This window comes from Tachysurus vachellii, chromosome 19, assembly GCF_030014155.1.
Source record: "Tachysurus vachellii isolate PV-2020 chromosome 19, HZAU_Pvac_v1, whole genome shotgun sequence".
Classification (NCBI taxonomy): Eukaryota; Metazoa; Chordata; class Actinopteri; order Siluriformes; family Bagridae; genus Tachysurus; species Tachysurus vachellii.
In genome coordinates this window covers 7,473,087-7,487,202 of record NC_083478.1, presented here as the reverse complement: position 1 = coordinate 7,487,202, position 14,116 = coordinate 7,473,087, and the positions used below count along the sequence as shown (strand labels likewise).

General features: G+C 37.9%; 2 protein-coding genes across 4 annotated transcripts; one reads left to right on the top strand and one right to left on the bottom strand.

Annotated features, from left to right (window-relative positions):
- The first annotated feature begins 7,060 nt into the window (after positions 1-7,060).
- LOC132862563 (OTU domain-containing protein 3-like) lies at positions 7,061-12,487 on the top strand. Of its 3 annotated transcripts, none has more exons than XM_060894629.1 (8): positions 7,061-7,185; positions 9,040-9,339; positions 9,817-9,965; positions 10,508-10,620; positions 10,746-10,868; positions 11,164-11,290; positions 11,387-11,562; positions 11,661-12,487. In XM_060894629.1, the coding sequence occupies exons 2-8, from the start codon at positions 9,134-9,136 to the stop codon at positions 11,823-11,825; spliced, it is 1,059 nt and encodes a 352-aa protein (XP_060750612.1). In that variant the 5' UTR covers positions 7,061-7,185; positions 9,040-9,133; the 3' UTR covers positions 11,826-12,487. The 3 variants fall into 3 exon arrangements, with proteins under 3 accessions (XP_060750612.1, XP_060750613.1, XP_060750615.1); XM_060894630.1 differs by having other exon boundaries at positions 7,171-7,261; XM_060894632.1 differs by lacking the exon at positions 7,061-7,185 and adding an exon at positions 8,027-8,112.
- LOC132862564 (von Willebrand factor A domain-containing protein 1-like) lies at positions 12,421-13,967 on the bottom strand. Its single transcript, XM_060894633.1, has 3 exons — positions 13,710-13,967; positions 13,403-13,581; positions 12,421-12,843 (listed from the first exon to the last, which is right to left on the bottom strand). The coding sequence occupies exons 1-3, from the start codon at positions 13,930-13,932 to the stop codon at positions 12,673-12,675; spliced, it is 573 nt and encodes a 190-aa protein (XP_060750616.1). The 5' UTR covers positions 13,933-13,967; the 3' UTR covers positions 12,421-12,672.
- Between the last annotated feature and the right edge of the window lie 149 nt (positions 13,968-14,116).

Sequence of the window (14,116 nt, the reverse complement as noted above, 5' to 3'; positions counted from 1 at the left end):
CTTAACCCGCTCCATCCGCCCACTGGCTCGCTCTGCAGTTCATATTGCGCCATTTCAGTCGGTCTGTAAAGGAGCGTGTGTAGCCTCGCATTCTTTGCTCTGGCATTCAGCAAGACCGCTGCATAGGATGCTCAGTATTTCACTGAGTAACCAACGATGAGAAGATTTACTGTTTTAGTCCTTTGATTTTTTTTAAATAGATTGTTTTAAGAATGGCACCACAAGGTTTGTGCTGGATCAGTCGAAAAAAAAATATGCATACTGTTTAAAATACCGATCTTTATCTCTATATAATTGACGTTAATTTTTAAATGTCCAAACATTCACATACTGTATATGCTACATTTCGTTAAGGTCAGCGACCTTTTTTGCACATAAGATGCGAGAAGTGACCACTTGCATTTCAGCACCCTGGATAGCAGCTACGATAAAGATTTACTGCATGATGCAGTAACCTACCTCTCTCTCTCTCTCTCTCTCTCTCTCTCACACACACACACACACACAGATGCACGCACGCACGCATGCATCCATCCACTCACAAATAGTAATACCCTTTGTGTCTCTTTATCTGGACCATGCACTCAAAAAAATGGTTTTGCAGCACTGTTTGTTTTACCCAAATATGTTTTGTTAAAATAACACACATACATTTCATTCCCCACCAAAACACTATTGTATTGCGTATAATTAACTTAAAAAGTGTCATGTTCCACTATACTTAATAATCAGTCGTTAAACTAACATAAAGCGTTTAATTTCGCGATTCAAACCGGAAGTGACGATTTCCAACGTATTGGATGAAGACGGCGCGAAAGAGGGAAGGTTTTCAGCAGAGTTCTTTTGTCGATTTTGTCTGGGAAAGAGTTCCGATGTGCAGACAAAAGAAGTTTGGTCCGCTGCATTCAACATCAGAGATAAATATCTTCATAAAGATCATGTAAATAATGCACTGGAAACTGGCACAAGCTATTGTGGAGTGAAAAGAGAATGTGTTTTTTTCTAAGCACCTCTCTCATTTCAATGTGCTATCTGGTTATCCACCAGATGTGCTACATGACATTTTTGAGGGTGTAGTGCCTGTAGAACTTGCACATTGCTTGGCTTTGCTGATATCGAAGAAATACTTTTCTTTAGAAATACTCAATAAAACAATTCTCCAGTTTCCCTACAAGTGGGAAGACAAAAAGAACAAGCCTCATGAAATTCCTTGTACATTTTCACGGCGTAACACAATAGGAGGGAATGGCCATGAAAATTGGAGTTTGATCAGATTGCTTCCATTCCTGATTGGGCATGTGGTGCCTGAAGGTGAGCCTGCGTGGCAGGTGCTAATGGACTTGAAGAATATTGTTGAGTTGGTGGTTTCCCCTGTACACACAGATGAATCCATATCCTACCTCGAGATGAAAATTTCTGAACACAGGCAGAGGTACCAAAAACCCTTCCCCAACGTCAAACTTCTGCCAAAGCACCACTTTTTTGAACATTACCCTGGGATGCTAAAATTGTTTGGTCCTCTTGTCAGTCTATGGACAATGCGTTTTGAAGCAAAACACAGCTTTTTTAAGCAGGTTGCACGACACACAAATTGCTTCAAAAATGTTCCCTACTCACTCGCTGTAAAACATCAGCTGATGATGTTGAAAAGTATAGAGACAGCAAAAAAAAAGTATGAAAAACATACACTGGAAGTTTCGACTGCCTCAACGAATCCTCTTGATGTTTTGCATACAGAAGTTGCTCAGATGATCAAAGATAAATACCCAAATGTATCAGAGGTCCATTTGGCTAAGAATGTGTCTATCAATGGCTTGAACTGCAGAAGTGGTATGATCCTGGCACATGGAACTACAAGTGGCCTCCCTGACTTCGGAGAAGTTGTTCAGATTTGTATAGTTCAAAAGAAATTGTGCTTCATAATGAAACGATTGTGTGGTTGGTACAGGGAACACTTCAGGGCTTTTGAACTTTGTGCATCACCAACAAGAGAGATGTTCTTTGTTGAACATCGTGATTTAGCAGACAAATATCCTTTGGCTGACTACATGGTTGGTCCATTGCGTATGGTGACTTTAAAAAGACAAGTACATGCATAAAAGATGACTAGCTGTATTTACATGTATTATTAAAAAACTGCTTATCTGTTTCCTTTGAACCATTAATTTTTAAATGATAACTAACTACTAATTTATCTCCATTTTTTATACAGAATTACCACAATGACTACTTCAATCCGGCTAAAAATTATCCTTGGAGAAAACAACTCTCAGAAGGTGATCCTTCAGGATGGCATGCCTGCTTCTGTTGGTGATTTAACAAAGGAAATTGCAAAGCAGTGTAATCTCCAAGGAAATTTTAGATTGCAATTCATGGACCCTGATTTTGACAATGACTTCATGAATCTCATGTCCACATCCGAAATCCAAGACAAAAGTACCTTAAAGGTGGTATTTCTGACAGCATTAAGTGACTGTAATGACTTATCCATACCACATGAGAACGCATCTCAAAGTGGAAGTGCGTGCTCCTCATCAGCTCAGTCACTCTCATCCTGTGATGCACTTATACTTTGCTCTTCTCTGTCTACTTCAACAAACTCTGAACCTTCTGTGAGTTTTTCTTCTGAGTCATCCTCTAGCATGAAGTCCTCCGCATGGCCTGCTGTTTTCATGGTACCTCGTTTCACATATGATGCAGAGCTGAAACTGGAACAAGGTAATGCAGCTTTCAAAACTCAGGGCATTTTTCACAGTCCTGACCCAAAACTGAAAAGTTCCATCTTAGATGGACTTGCAGAAGAAATGGTTAAGTACAAAGTGTACCCTACTGATGCAGAATACGATCAGGTAGCTGCTGCACTCATTGAAAAGCACCCTTGCTTGAAAGACAGAGGTTCTGTTACTGGATACAGTGGATGGAAAGCCAGTTTAAAATATAAACTTGCCAACTATAGAACAAAATTGAGAAATCTTGGTTGCACAGAAGTGACCGTCAATTCAGTGAAGCACAAGCCTGATGGTATATCCAGTCCTGCATACCATGTAAAAAAACCGCGCAAGGCTGAGGTGAATTACTGCCCTCCCCATCCACAAGGTGAAACTGAAGAAACTCTTGAGGAAGTCAGAAAAACACTTCTGATTGAAGTAAAAAAGAAGAACAATGAGAACAATGTAAGAATGCTTATGGACAAGACTTTTTTCAATTAGGAGGCATGAGGTGATCAAGGAACCACTTATTTCAGACTTCAAAATCAGGTGGCCTGCTCTTTTCAAAACAGAAGCGGTAAGTGAAATTTTTTAAGTGAAATTTGTTTGTTCGACTATATGGGTGTTTTGGTAACAAATTACTTTTCATGTGTTTGTAGATTTGTGCAGAATTTGAGAGAATTACAACAATTCCATTGGCATCAACATTCTTTTCCAAGCTGGATGGATACTCCGGAAAGCTGATGAAGATCTTTGCAAACAGAGGAGGAGTAATTGGACAAAAAATTAAACACCTCTTGGTGCCCACTACACAGGTATGGAAAAACTACGCTCAACAAAACCATAGGTTTAAAGGGTTAGTTCACCCAAACAATGAAATTTCTGTCACGTGTTCTGTGTTCAAATATTGAATTGCATATCTACGTCCAAGAGGGTCCATATTCAGATGTTCAGATATTGAACCACTTTTGCATGTCCACAGACGTCCATAAGGTGTCCTAGTCAGACGTTCAAATTGAACCCATTTTGCACGTCCACATGTCCCAAAAGGGTCCTAGTCAGACAGATGTTTCATGTATAACACTACTGTATATGGACAATGTTCTGCATAGTTTAGCTCAAACTTACCCCAGCACAACAGCCTGGAATTTTAACACTTTGTTCTTATTTGAAAATCTTTAGACTGATGACATCGAAGTGAAGAGAGAGTGCGTAATCAAAGCTCTTTGTGCCTACCTAAATGAAGAACCTACCCGACTGTTTCAGGAGTGTTTTGTGAGTATATGCTTTTTAAAATGGATTCTAAATGCTTTTTTTAAAGCTGATAAACAGGAATGTGTAATGTGTTTTTTAAATATATCCACTCTAGGATATAGACAACGCCACTGCACAGGAGGCGATCCAGGAGACTGTGATGGGGATTTATATCACACGGCTTAAGGGGCAGAAATGGAAGATAGCCTAGGAGATGTTGGAGTGGTGTTGGAGGGGCATAAGGTTCTTCAAAACCTTTGCAGTGTCCCATATGCAGCAGCCATGTTAATGGGACTAATATATGGACTAAATCTAAGCTACCCTCCTGAATTGAGGTACACTTTTGAAGCACTTGATGGCAATAAGTTGTCAAACAAAGTGCAAACACTAAAGAACAAGCTCTTCTGTGTTTAAGGACTGTTCCTTGGATGCAAAAATGTTAATGTTGTTTATGTACATGTTCAAAATTGTTACACTTTCAAGCTGCCTATTTGGTGCTTAGTTCATCTGTTAATTTCCATAAAAGATTTCTAGTTCATTTTAGCAGTGATATGGCATTTAATAATTGTTAGACATTGTTACACACACTACCATCTGGACATTTTGGTTGCATGTTGGATTTATTTTTTTTACTTCTTGTAAAAGTATTTTATTTAATTGTAGTTATCTTGTTAGCAGAGTTTTAATTTTCACCTTCTGACTTTGTTTTTGAATCAAAAGACTGCAAAGTTATTTTAGATAATCTTATATTTTGCATAAGAATTTTGCACATGTTTAAAGACTCTTTAATATACAGTATTGACTGAGCAGGCTGTTTAAAACTGTAATGAGTCTGTCTGTGTTTCTGTCCTGTTTCTGTCTGCTGTCTTTCCCTGTGGCTAATTGTTTGCTCCGCCCACTCTTTGGTTTCCATGGACATTAATTGTACTCATTCATCTCCTCAGGTGTGTTGTCTTTGTCTCTGATTGTCTCTGCTTTGTCATTGGTTCCTGTCAGCTATATATACTCTGTTTGTTCACTTCCCTGGTGTTGGTCGTTGTTGTATGTTGGATGTTGGTGTGCCTGTTCCCATTTCCTGTTAGACCTGTTTGTTGCCTTGTTCTGTCTGCCTGTCTGTTCAGCTGCTTTCTTGTGTTTTGAATAATTAAACTATCTGCATTTGGATCCTCACTCGCCTTTGTCCTGCACCGTAACAAAAACACTGTTTGATGCAAGTTTGGCAAATACAGTTTTATAAATTGTTACATATCTTTGTGGGTTTTTTTTACTCTACAAGACAATCACACACAAACAAATGCTGTTTTGAAGGGAGTAACTTTAAATAGAAATCACTGAGTAAAAGTAACAAAAATCAATTGGATGGAACCACTGTCCATAATTTAACTGAGTTATTTGAAACTAATCTCCTTGTGTTGGTTGAATGAAACCTGTTTGGCCAATTTTAAATAAACAAAATTATGTCCAGTTAACTTAACCAGTTTAAGTTACAAGGAAGCAATTCCATTGATTTGGTTGGACATTACTATTTTACATAGATTCATCCCCATTCTGTTGTGTTGTCACAACACAAGAAGTTTACATAGATTCAAAACATTCCATTAATGTTAATGAAACACAAGTTGCTTGTGTGGAACCACTGTCCATAATTGAATTAAGTAAGATGAACAAATTATTTTTTTGAGTGTGGGGGTCAAGTGAATGAAAGTATTTAAAAGATGTATTTAAAACATTTATCCTTCAATATGCCTGACAAATGGAGAATTTAAAATTCATTTAAAACTTTAAAACATTTAAAATTGAATTGAATTAATAAATACCTCTTTTAAATGATTTTTAAGGGTTGCTATTTGAGAAATATAAGCAGATGTTTTATTGATTTGTTTGCAGTTTTAGATGCAATCATGGGACAGCACTCTCACTGCCCTATTTATTTTTAGTTATTACTGGTAATAAAAAATGTGAACTGCAACAAGCACTAATAGGGGCCCATTGAGGTAGGAATCACACTGCTACTGAAGGAACAGTAGATGGGGTGATCAGATTTTAGATGCCGTTTGGCTGTGATATTTGTGGAACCTGGCAAACTGTTTAATGGTATGTGAAACACACCTGCTGTATCAAACATAGTTGATAAAAGGTACGACTAAAACCGCTCAGGCTACTGGATTGTATGTTGGATGATGTTAATTCTTTTGGTCCTTTGCTGTCTCTTGGTTATGTGTAGAATCCCCCCCCCCACACACACACACACACACAAGCCCCTAATTAAATTAAATTAAAAGTGAACCATACATCAGTTAATTTTCTGGAGCCTTTGTAAGGAGACTCTTGGACACCCTGAGAAGGGTACTAACCTATCGCAGGGCACAGTTCCACACACACTGGACTGGGGTAGCAAACTTGTGTACCTGCAGGATACCCCATAATCACTGAGAGTACATGCAAAATCCATGCAAGGTAAACTCCAAATTCGGAGGTGGAAAGAAAATGTGTTAACAAATAATCCAACATGCTTCTATTTAAACAATCACAATCAAAAAGAAAGAAAGAAAGGAAGAAAGAAAGAAAGAAAGAAAGAAAGAAAGAAAGAAAGAAAGAATTATAGAAAGAAAGAATTATAGAAATATAGAAAAAAGAAAGGGGGGCTTAGTGGTTAGCACGTTCGCCTCACACCTCCAGGGTTGGGGGTTCGATTCCCGCCTCCACCCTGTGTGTGTGGAGTTTGCATGCTCTCCCCGTGCCTCGGGGGTTTCCTCCGGGTACTCCGGTTTCCTCCCCCGGTCCAAAGACATGCATGGTAGGTTGATTGGCATCTCTGGAAAATTGTCCGTAGTGTGTGATTGCGTGAGTGAATGAGAGTGTGTGTGCCCTGCGATGGGTTGGCACTCAGTCCAGGCCTTGTTGCCCGATGTATCCTGCCTTGATGCCCGATGACGCCTGAGATAGGCACAGGCTCCCCGTGACCCGAGGTAGTTCGGATAAGCGGTGGAAAATGAGTGAGAGAGAGTGAGAAAAAAGAAATAAAGAAAGAATTATAGAAATATAGATAAAAGAAAGAAAGAAAGAAAGAAAGAAAGAAAGAAAGAAAGAAAGAAAGAAAGAAAGAAAGCTTGATATTGTACTTGGTACCAGACATTTCGTTACAGAAATAATTTTCTTTCGACCGTCAAAAAATTGTCCCATTAAGGCTACCGTACACCAGGAAGTACGAGTCTGTATTCAGGTAAACAAAATCAGCTGATCGTTTTTATCTGTTAAAAAGACTTTGTAAGGAACGTAATATCTTATCATTAGGCGATGTAAGTATAGCCTTTTAGAGATTTGTTGCTAAAGTCATTGCGACAGAGTTTAATTGCGTCTAAGCTATAAATACAGTTAGTTTTGTTTAGCTAGCTTCGCTTAGCCTTCATTAGCTAAACGGTGCTATGCCTTTATTTTGATTATTTCTTTATTTATGAATGAATAAAACAAAAAGGTTTTTCTTTAGCCAGGTTTAACTACATTTTATTAATAGCATAAATACAGGCAACTTTTATAAACTTTGTTTCTTATATTTATGCTTCTTCTTTATTATTACTATGCACCAACACACCAAGACAAATTACTGTACATGTGTGTATATACACACCCTTTTAAAATATCCGTTTTATAAGGGATTATATAGTGTCTCTTGGCACAATCATATTGCCAGATATTGTGACTTTGAAGGAAAATTATTAAAAAATTCCACAGTAAAACACTAGATAAATAGATAGATAAATAGATAGATAAACGATATTACAGACGTGGTGACTTTGAAGAAAAATGTAATTCTACAGTAAAATAAATAATCTTTTTGGTTAAACCCTATTTTCCCTCATTATGAGAAGGGCTATAAAAAAAGTTTAGCCTTTATATTGTGTGGTTTATTTTGTTACGTATTTATTGCATACGATATTTTTCCACAGTAAGGACAATCATTTTTTATACATTAATAAACACAAGAGGGGGGCACCGTGGCTTAGTGGTTAGCACGTTCGCCTCACACCTCTAAGGTCGGGGTTCGATTCCCGCCTCCACCTTGTGTGTGTGGAGTTTGCATGTTCTCCCCGTGCCTCGGGGGTTTCCTCCGGGTACTCCGGTTTCCTCCTCCGGTCCAAAGACATGCATGGTAGGTTGATTGGCATCTCTGGCAAAAATTGTCCGTAGTGTGTGATTGCGTGAGTGAATGAGAGTGTGTGTGTGCCCTGCGATGGGTTGGCACTCCGTCCAGTGTGTATCCTGCCTTGATGCCCGATGACGCCTGAGATAGGCACAGGCTCCCCGTGACCCGAGGTAGTTCGGATAAGTGGTAGAAAATGAATGAATGAATAAACACAAGAGTCGACGTTCTACTGTCGCAGCCTGCTTTACTTCCTGTATATCTTGAGTGGCAGATGTATCGTCTAATCAGCAGTAAGACTTTTATTCGGGGAAACTATACCTTCCTTTTCCGGTGTGTATGAATTGTCAGTGTTTTCTGATATTTTATTTTGTTTTTGGAATTTTTTGGTTTTGTTTTCTGAATTGTCATTGTGTTTTATAATTTTCTAAAAAAAAAAAAAACAACTTTGAAACTTTTTAATTGTAACTTTGAACAATGATTTAAACTCACACTTATCTTAAGTATGTAACCTAGTGAGCCAGCATTAATGTATCCAATTATAGAGATTTGTACGTCACTCTGGATAATGGCGTCTGCCAAATGCTGTAAATGTAAGTTATTTTGTTTTTGAATTTGTTTTGTTTTCTGGTTTGTTATTTTGTTTCCGGGTTTGTTATTTTGTTTTGCACTTCTCGGCCACCATATGATTCTGAACTTCGGGATTCAGGCGATTCCACCAAATGAGTGTTCACTCAAACTGCTTGTTGCAAGTGTGCACAAGATTCTCATAACAAGCCGCTGCGGCTGTGGAAATCGATCTTGTTTCTCTAAGAACGAAAGCAAATTTTCCTCTGATGTTTAGGGTATTTAGTTAATATTTCATGATTAATAACTTGTGCCTATATCATCAACCAGCGACCCACCCAAAATTAATCAAAATGTAATTCTGTTTAGTTTGCAGTTGTACGTGGATGTCCGATAGATTTGATGAACTCATCAGCCATCACACTGAAGTAACTGAAGTCAGTGTTGCCAACAAAGCATCACCATGTCTAGAAAGCAATCAGGAAAGTCTGTACGTGGAAACAGGAAATGTGAGCTTGAGAGGAAGAGAGGTGAACGTGCAGCCCGCAGAGCTTTGGCCAAAGATCGAAAAAACCGACCACCAGGGGAGGATGAAGGAGAGGAATTTGTTAGTTTCTCCAACCAGCTCAAAGCACTTGGTCTAAAACTGAGAGAGGTTCCAGGAGATGGGTATGTTTAGGATTTTATGTCAAATTGAGCCTCATTCACACTCAAAACCCAAATCATATAAGTTGACTTTTTCTTGTAATGTCTGTTGATGAATTTCTTCACACAAATCTCTGTGCTAAACATTCTCTCTCAAGCCTACACAATTTGTGCCTTTAGCATTTAGTCTTTACTGAAAGGTTGCACATAATGTACCTTTAGCATGAAAGGTATTTATGATCTGATTATGTATCCTAATTGTTTATTAAATGTAAACAATGTCCACAGTTCTTGCTGAATATTAAAGGTTCAGAAGATAAGGCTTCCACCAAGGCAGAGTTTAGTACCCTTTGTTTCTGAGGGTGCATGGTATTTTTACTAGGATCCACAGATTTAGGTTAATATGAACTTTAATTCTGAATGATAAATGTTTCAAAACTGCCTTAAAAGATGCATTTTCTAAGAACAAACATGCACTTTTTTGTCTTGTTTGCATTATAGAAACTGCTTGTTTCGTGCTTTGGCGGATCAATTGGAGGGACATTCAAGAAATCACTTGCGTTTACGTCACGAGACTGTTCAGTACATGCAGTCTCACCGACAGGACTTTGAACCTTTTGTTGAGGACGATGTGCCATTCACGAAGCACGGTGAGAAATAGGTGGTGAAAATATTCTACTGGGATTATATAATAGGTGCAAAAAAACACTTGAAACTGTCTTGTGAATAGAAAATAATCCACTGTTCTGTGTAAGACTATTATTCTGTACTTTTGCCTCTCCTTATTTGAAATCACATTACTGGACATAATGAATTTTGGCTATGAAAATATAACACTAAATTGCCTGAAAATTGATAGAAAATTGGCCTTCTTATTCAAGTACAAAAGTGATAAGCCTCTAATGAGTAATTACAGAGATGTAACCCCTGCATGAGTTATTACTCTTCCAATATCTTTTTTTTTCCACATTAACAAATGGCATGTGCTGTCACTTGCATCCATAGTGTATTCTGCATAATTATCCCACCTTGTTAAGGAATGTCAGTAATGTCATACCAGTTGTAAAATGCTTTATACATGCTAGAAATCATTTAAAATCAAAATTCTCCTTTTTTTTTTTTTTTTTTTTTACAGTATCTGTTCTGCTAAATGGTGTAAATAAAAATATATTATTCTCTTCTCATCCTCTAGTGTCAGACCTTGCAGAGCCAGGCACCTTTGCAGGGAACGATGCAATAGTGGCCTTTGCTCGAAGTCAGCAGGTGAAAGTGGTCATCCATCAGCTGAATGCTGCATTGTGGGAGGTGAGTTGACTCTTATTTGACATTTCTCTTGTTTAGATATTAGCATCAACAGAATTTAAATGATTTTGATGCAAACTGTAGCTTTTCCAAAATACAAGCAATGTTAATATGATGTCATCTTTTAGATAAATGGATCAGAGAAGCCATTATGTCAGGAGCTTCATATAGCATACCGTTACGGTGACCATTATGACAGTGTCCGGCATCTGGGAGACAACTCTGAAAGCCCTGCCCATCTGCGTATTGCGGTTTGTAAATGATTTAATTATCCTTTATTCTGTAGGTTCACAACCTTGGTCTTGAAGTACCATTTGTCCTGCATAACATCAGCTCAAGAAGGGCTGCTAATTAGCTGATTAGTTTAATGTAGGGAATGAGCAGTGAAAACATTGCAGAACAGGGGTACCTCAGAACAGAGGTTGGGAAACTGTGTTTTATTCAGTAACTAAAAAATATCAAGCAGTACAAGAACAATTATGTTGCGTATTACAGTTTGTATAGGTTATAGTCTGATCTTGAGTGTATTGTTCTCCTTTATGGTAGAATCTAAATAATTCAAGGCGGTTTGGTGATGGTGAGAAGGGGAAACAGAAAGCCCCTCCCCCCAGCCACTCTCCTTCTGACGATGAAGATGTTATCCTTAATTCCCTAAAGACCGCCAGCGTGAACAGTAAAAGAAACGCCCTTTTTTTCTGTATTCTTATCTTGTCCTTTGTGGAGCTCTTCACTCCCCATTCAATTTCTGTGTTTGGTTTGTCTCTCTCAGATCAAGAGATAAATCCATGCCAATCGAGTGCCGCCTCACAGAAGTGCCATGCAGAATGGCTTGAAGCTGAATCAAGTATTCTGTCATCACCTTGTGATATTGGAAAAAGGATACACCCTGAGAATCAAAGTGACACCGTGTGTCCGCCTGAGACCGGTACCGCACACAAACCCAAGGTTAATACTGGTTGTATAATTTATGTTTAAAAGCAATACGTGGGTTTATTGTTTGGGGAAAATATGTGTTAACTGCTATTCCTGATTTTGGATTCTAGCTGTCTAATAAACAAAGGAAAGAGCAGCATCGTCTAGAGAAGAAGAAGAAGCAGGAGGAAAGACACAGACAGAAGGTTCTTCAAGGCAAAAGTTCACATCACCAGGATCAGAATCTGCTTGGACCGGTTACACTTGTGCCAGCACTCAGCACTCTTAGCATCTAAAATAGTCATGAACAAATGTTCAAAACAATTCTCTGCTGCTTTTTATTTCGTTTTCCAAGTATGACAAGAAATGGGTCATGTCTACAATGTGCATATCTGGAGAAGTGCATGGAGATGGCCTAAACACTGCCATCTTCACAGACAATAAGAGGAAATTCTCTCTTTAGGGTAAAGTCATCATGGTATGTGCTATGGATGCCTTAGCTGAACTATCATATCTTCATTCTTTTTTTTAAGTACACTGTATTATTTAGAACCAAAGAACAGTCCAAACTGTCAAATTTTGTTGTTGATTATGCTGGTGAATTGAAAGAAATAGTTCTTTCCTTTGATTTAAAATGTATTATTTTCTGATTCTGTTCAATGCTGCCAATGTTTATTGAAATTTGTTGGGTTTTTGTTTGGTTAATATGTTTGCATTCATTTACATAGGATTTGCCATCTTTATATTTTGAAACAGTTACATATTGAGAATATGGGCATGCATTCAGTATTTCATGTGAGAAATAATGAATTGCACATTAATAATCTGAAGATTTGTTCTGTAATTATAGTTAATTTTCCTGTTTGTGTTACACAAAGAATGAGCATCACATTTTTATACAGAAGTGGAAATTTATTTATTTAAAATTAATAATAAAGTTTGAGAGAGTCTTGTACAAGATATTGTGTATATAATAAAATATTAACAGGCATTTTTTGTAATTTAATACACCTGTGATATGCTGAATCATCTACTGCTTAATATATTTTGACAGCATTCAAGCATGAGTAGTTTGGCAAACAGTAGGCTTTAACTAAAAGTGCTAAATTCTGAGTCATCTTATTTACATGTATATTAAACTTTTTAAAGCAAACTTTTCAATAAACGGACATCACACCAACTCATCAAATAGCTTGAAATTATAGGATGTACTGTATGTAAAAGCATCGATATATCTGATAATCCACATGGAGATAGTAGATCACTTCTGTGACGTATCCCATACTTTAAAATGTGCAAAGCAAAATACACATCCTGCAAGGACAAGATACAGGAGAAAGGTATAAAAACAATACACAATTGCTTTCAGGCAGTGGTTTAAATGTGCAACTTTAGCTAGCTGTGTGACCTTACTATACTAAATGTTTCTGGGGTAGTAAGACAAGATATTCAATTTTATTTCATTACTAAAATATGTGCACAATACACAAAACTGCATGCTTTTATTCAATGTTCTCAATGTATTCATCACCAAATTAACTGTTTAGACTACCAGCATTTAATTTTTGTTTGTGTTTAATGCATACATAGTGTGTCCAGATTTAAATAACTTTGGTTTGTCTATTCAATGCAGTTTGAGTTGGTGTATTACTTTATAGCACCTCTCAATGGCCAAAAAGTGCTTTACCCATATAAGTTATAACCTTTTCTCATTCCCTTTTTCCATCTGTGGTAAGGTTTTCAGCTCTGTATCCATCTGTTTGGCAGGATTACAAGTTGTGACTCCAAGTAAATGCAGCTGTAGGAACAGTTTCAACAGAAAAACAGGATGCTCATTGAGAATACAGACACATTGTTAAAAATGACACATTACCATCGTGAGCCGAAGGCCTTCTCCCCGAGCTGACTTGTAAACAAGGGAGACACAGACGCGGGCATTGTGGGGTACGTGGGTGAGTGTTGTAGAAAGGAGGTGGGGTGGCAGATACAAGAAACGCTGTCTAGAGGATTGTACAGACTCGCCTTCCCATGTCAGCCAGTAACCACGCAATCCTTCAGCACAAGATAGCAGAAATTTAACTGACAAAGAGGTGAAGAAAAAGTCTGGGAAAGTTATTGGTTGCAGTCATATAATGTAGGTTTAAATGGATAAGTTTCAATGTCAACAAACTAATACATGCCTTCTTTGATGGACATGGCTTTTTCTTCGCCAGAGAAGTAGCTGGCGCTCACAGTGACCAGGTACTGTGTCCCAGGCTGCAGGTTTGTCAGTACTGTCAAGTCCTGCCTGTTATTAACCGTGAGCACATGGAGTTTCCCTGTTGGAAGGGTGGAGTACTCCACCTGATAAGTCTTTATAGACTCAGGCTGCAAAGGCCCCCAGCTCACTTTCACACTGGTCATGGTCGACTCAGAAACCGTCACCTGTGACCGGCTTTGGATCTCTGTGGAAGTAAAAAGTGAAGATGTTTAGAGAGAGGGAATTTGGAATGTAAACAGTTTTTGCACAGACACTATTTATCACTGTATGTAAACTTCTTGAACCCATCACTTTACTTTCATCAAAACACCCTGTGTTCATTTTTAC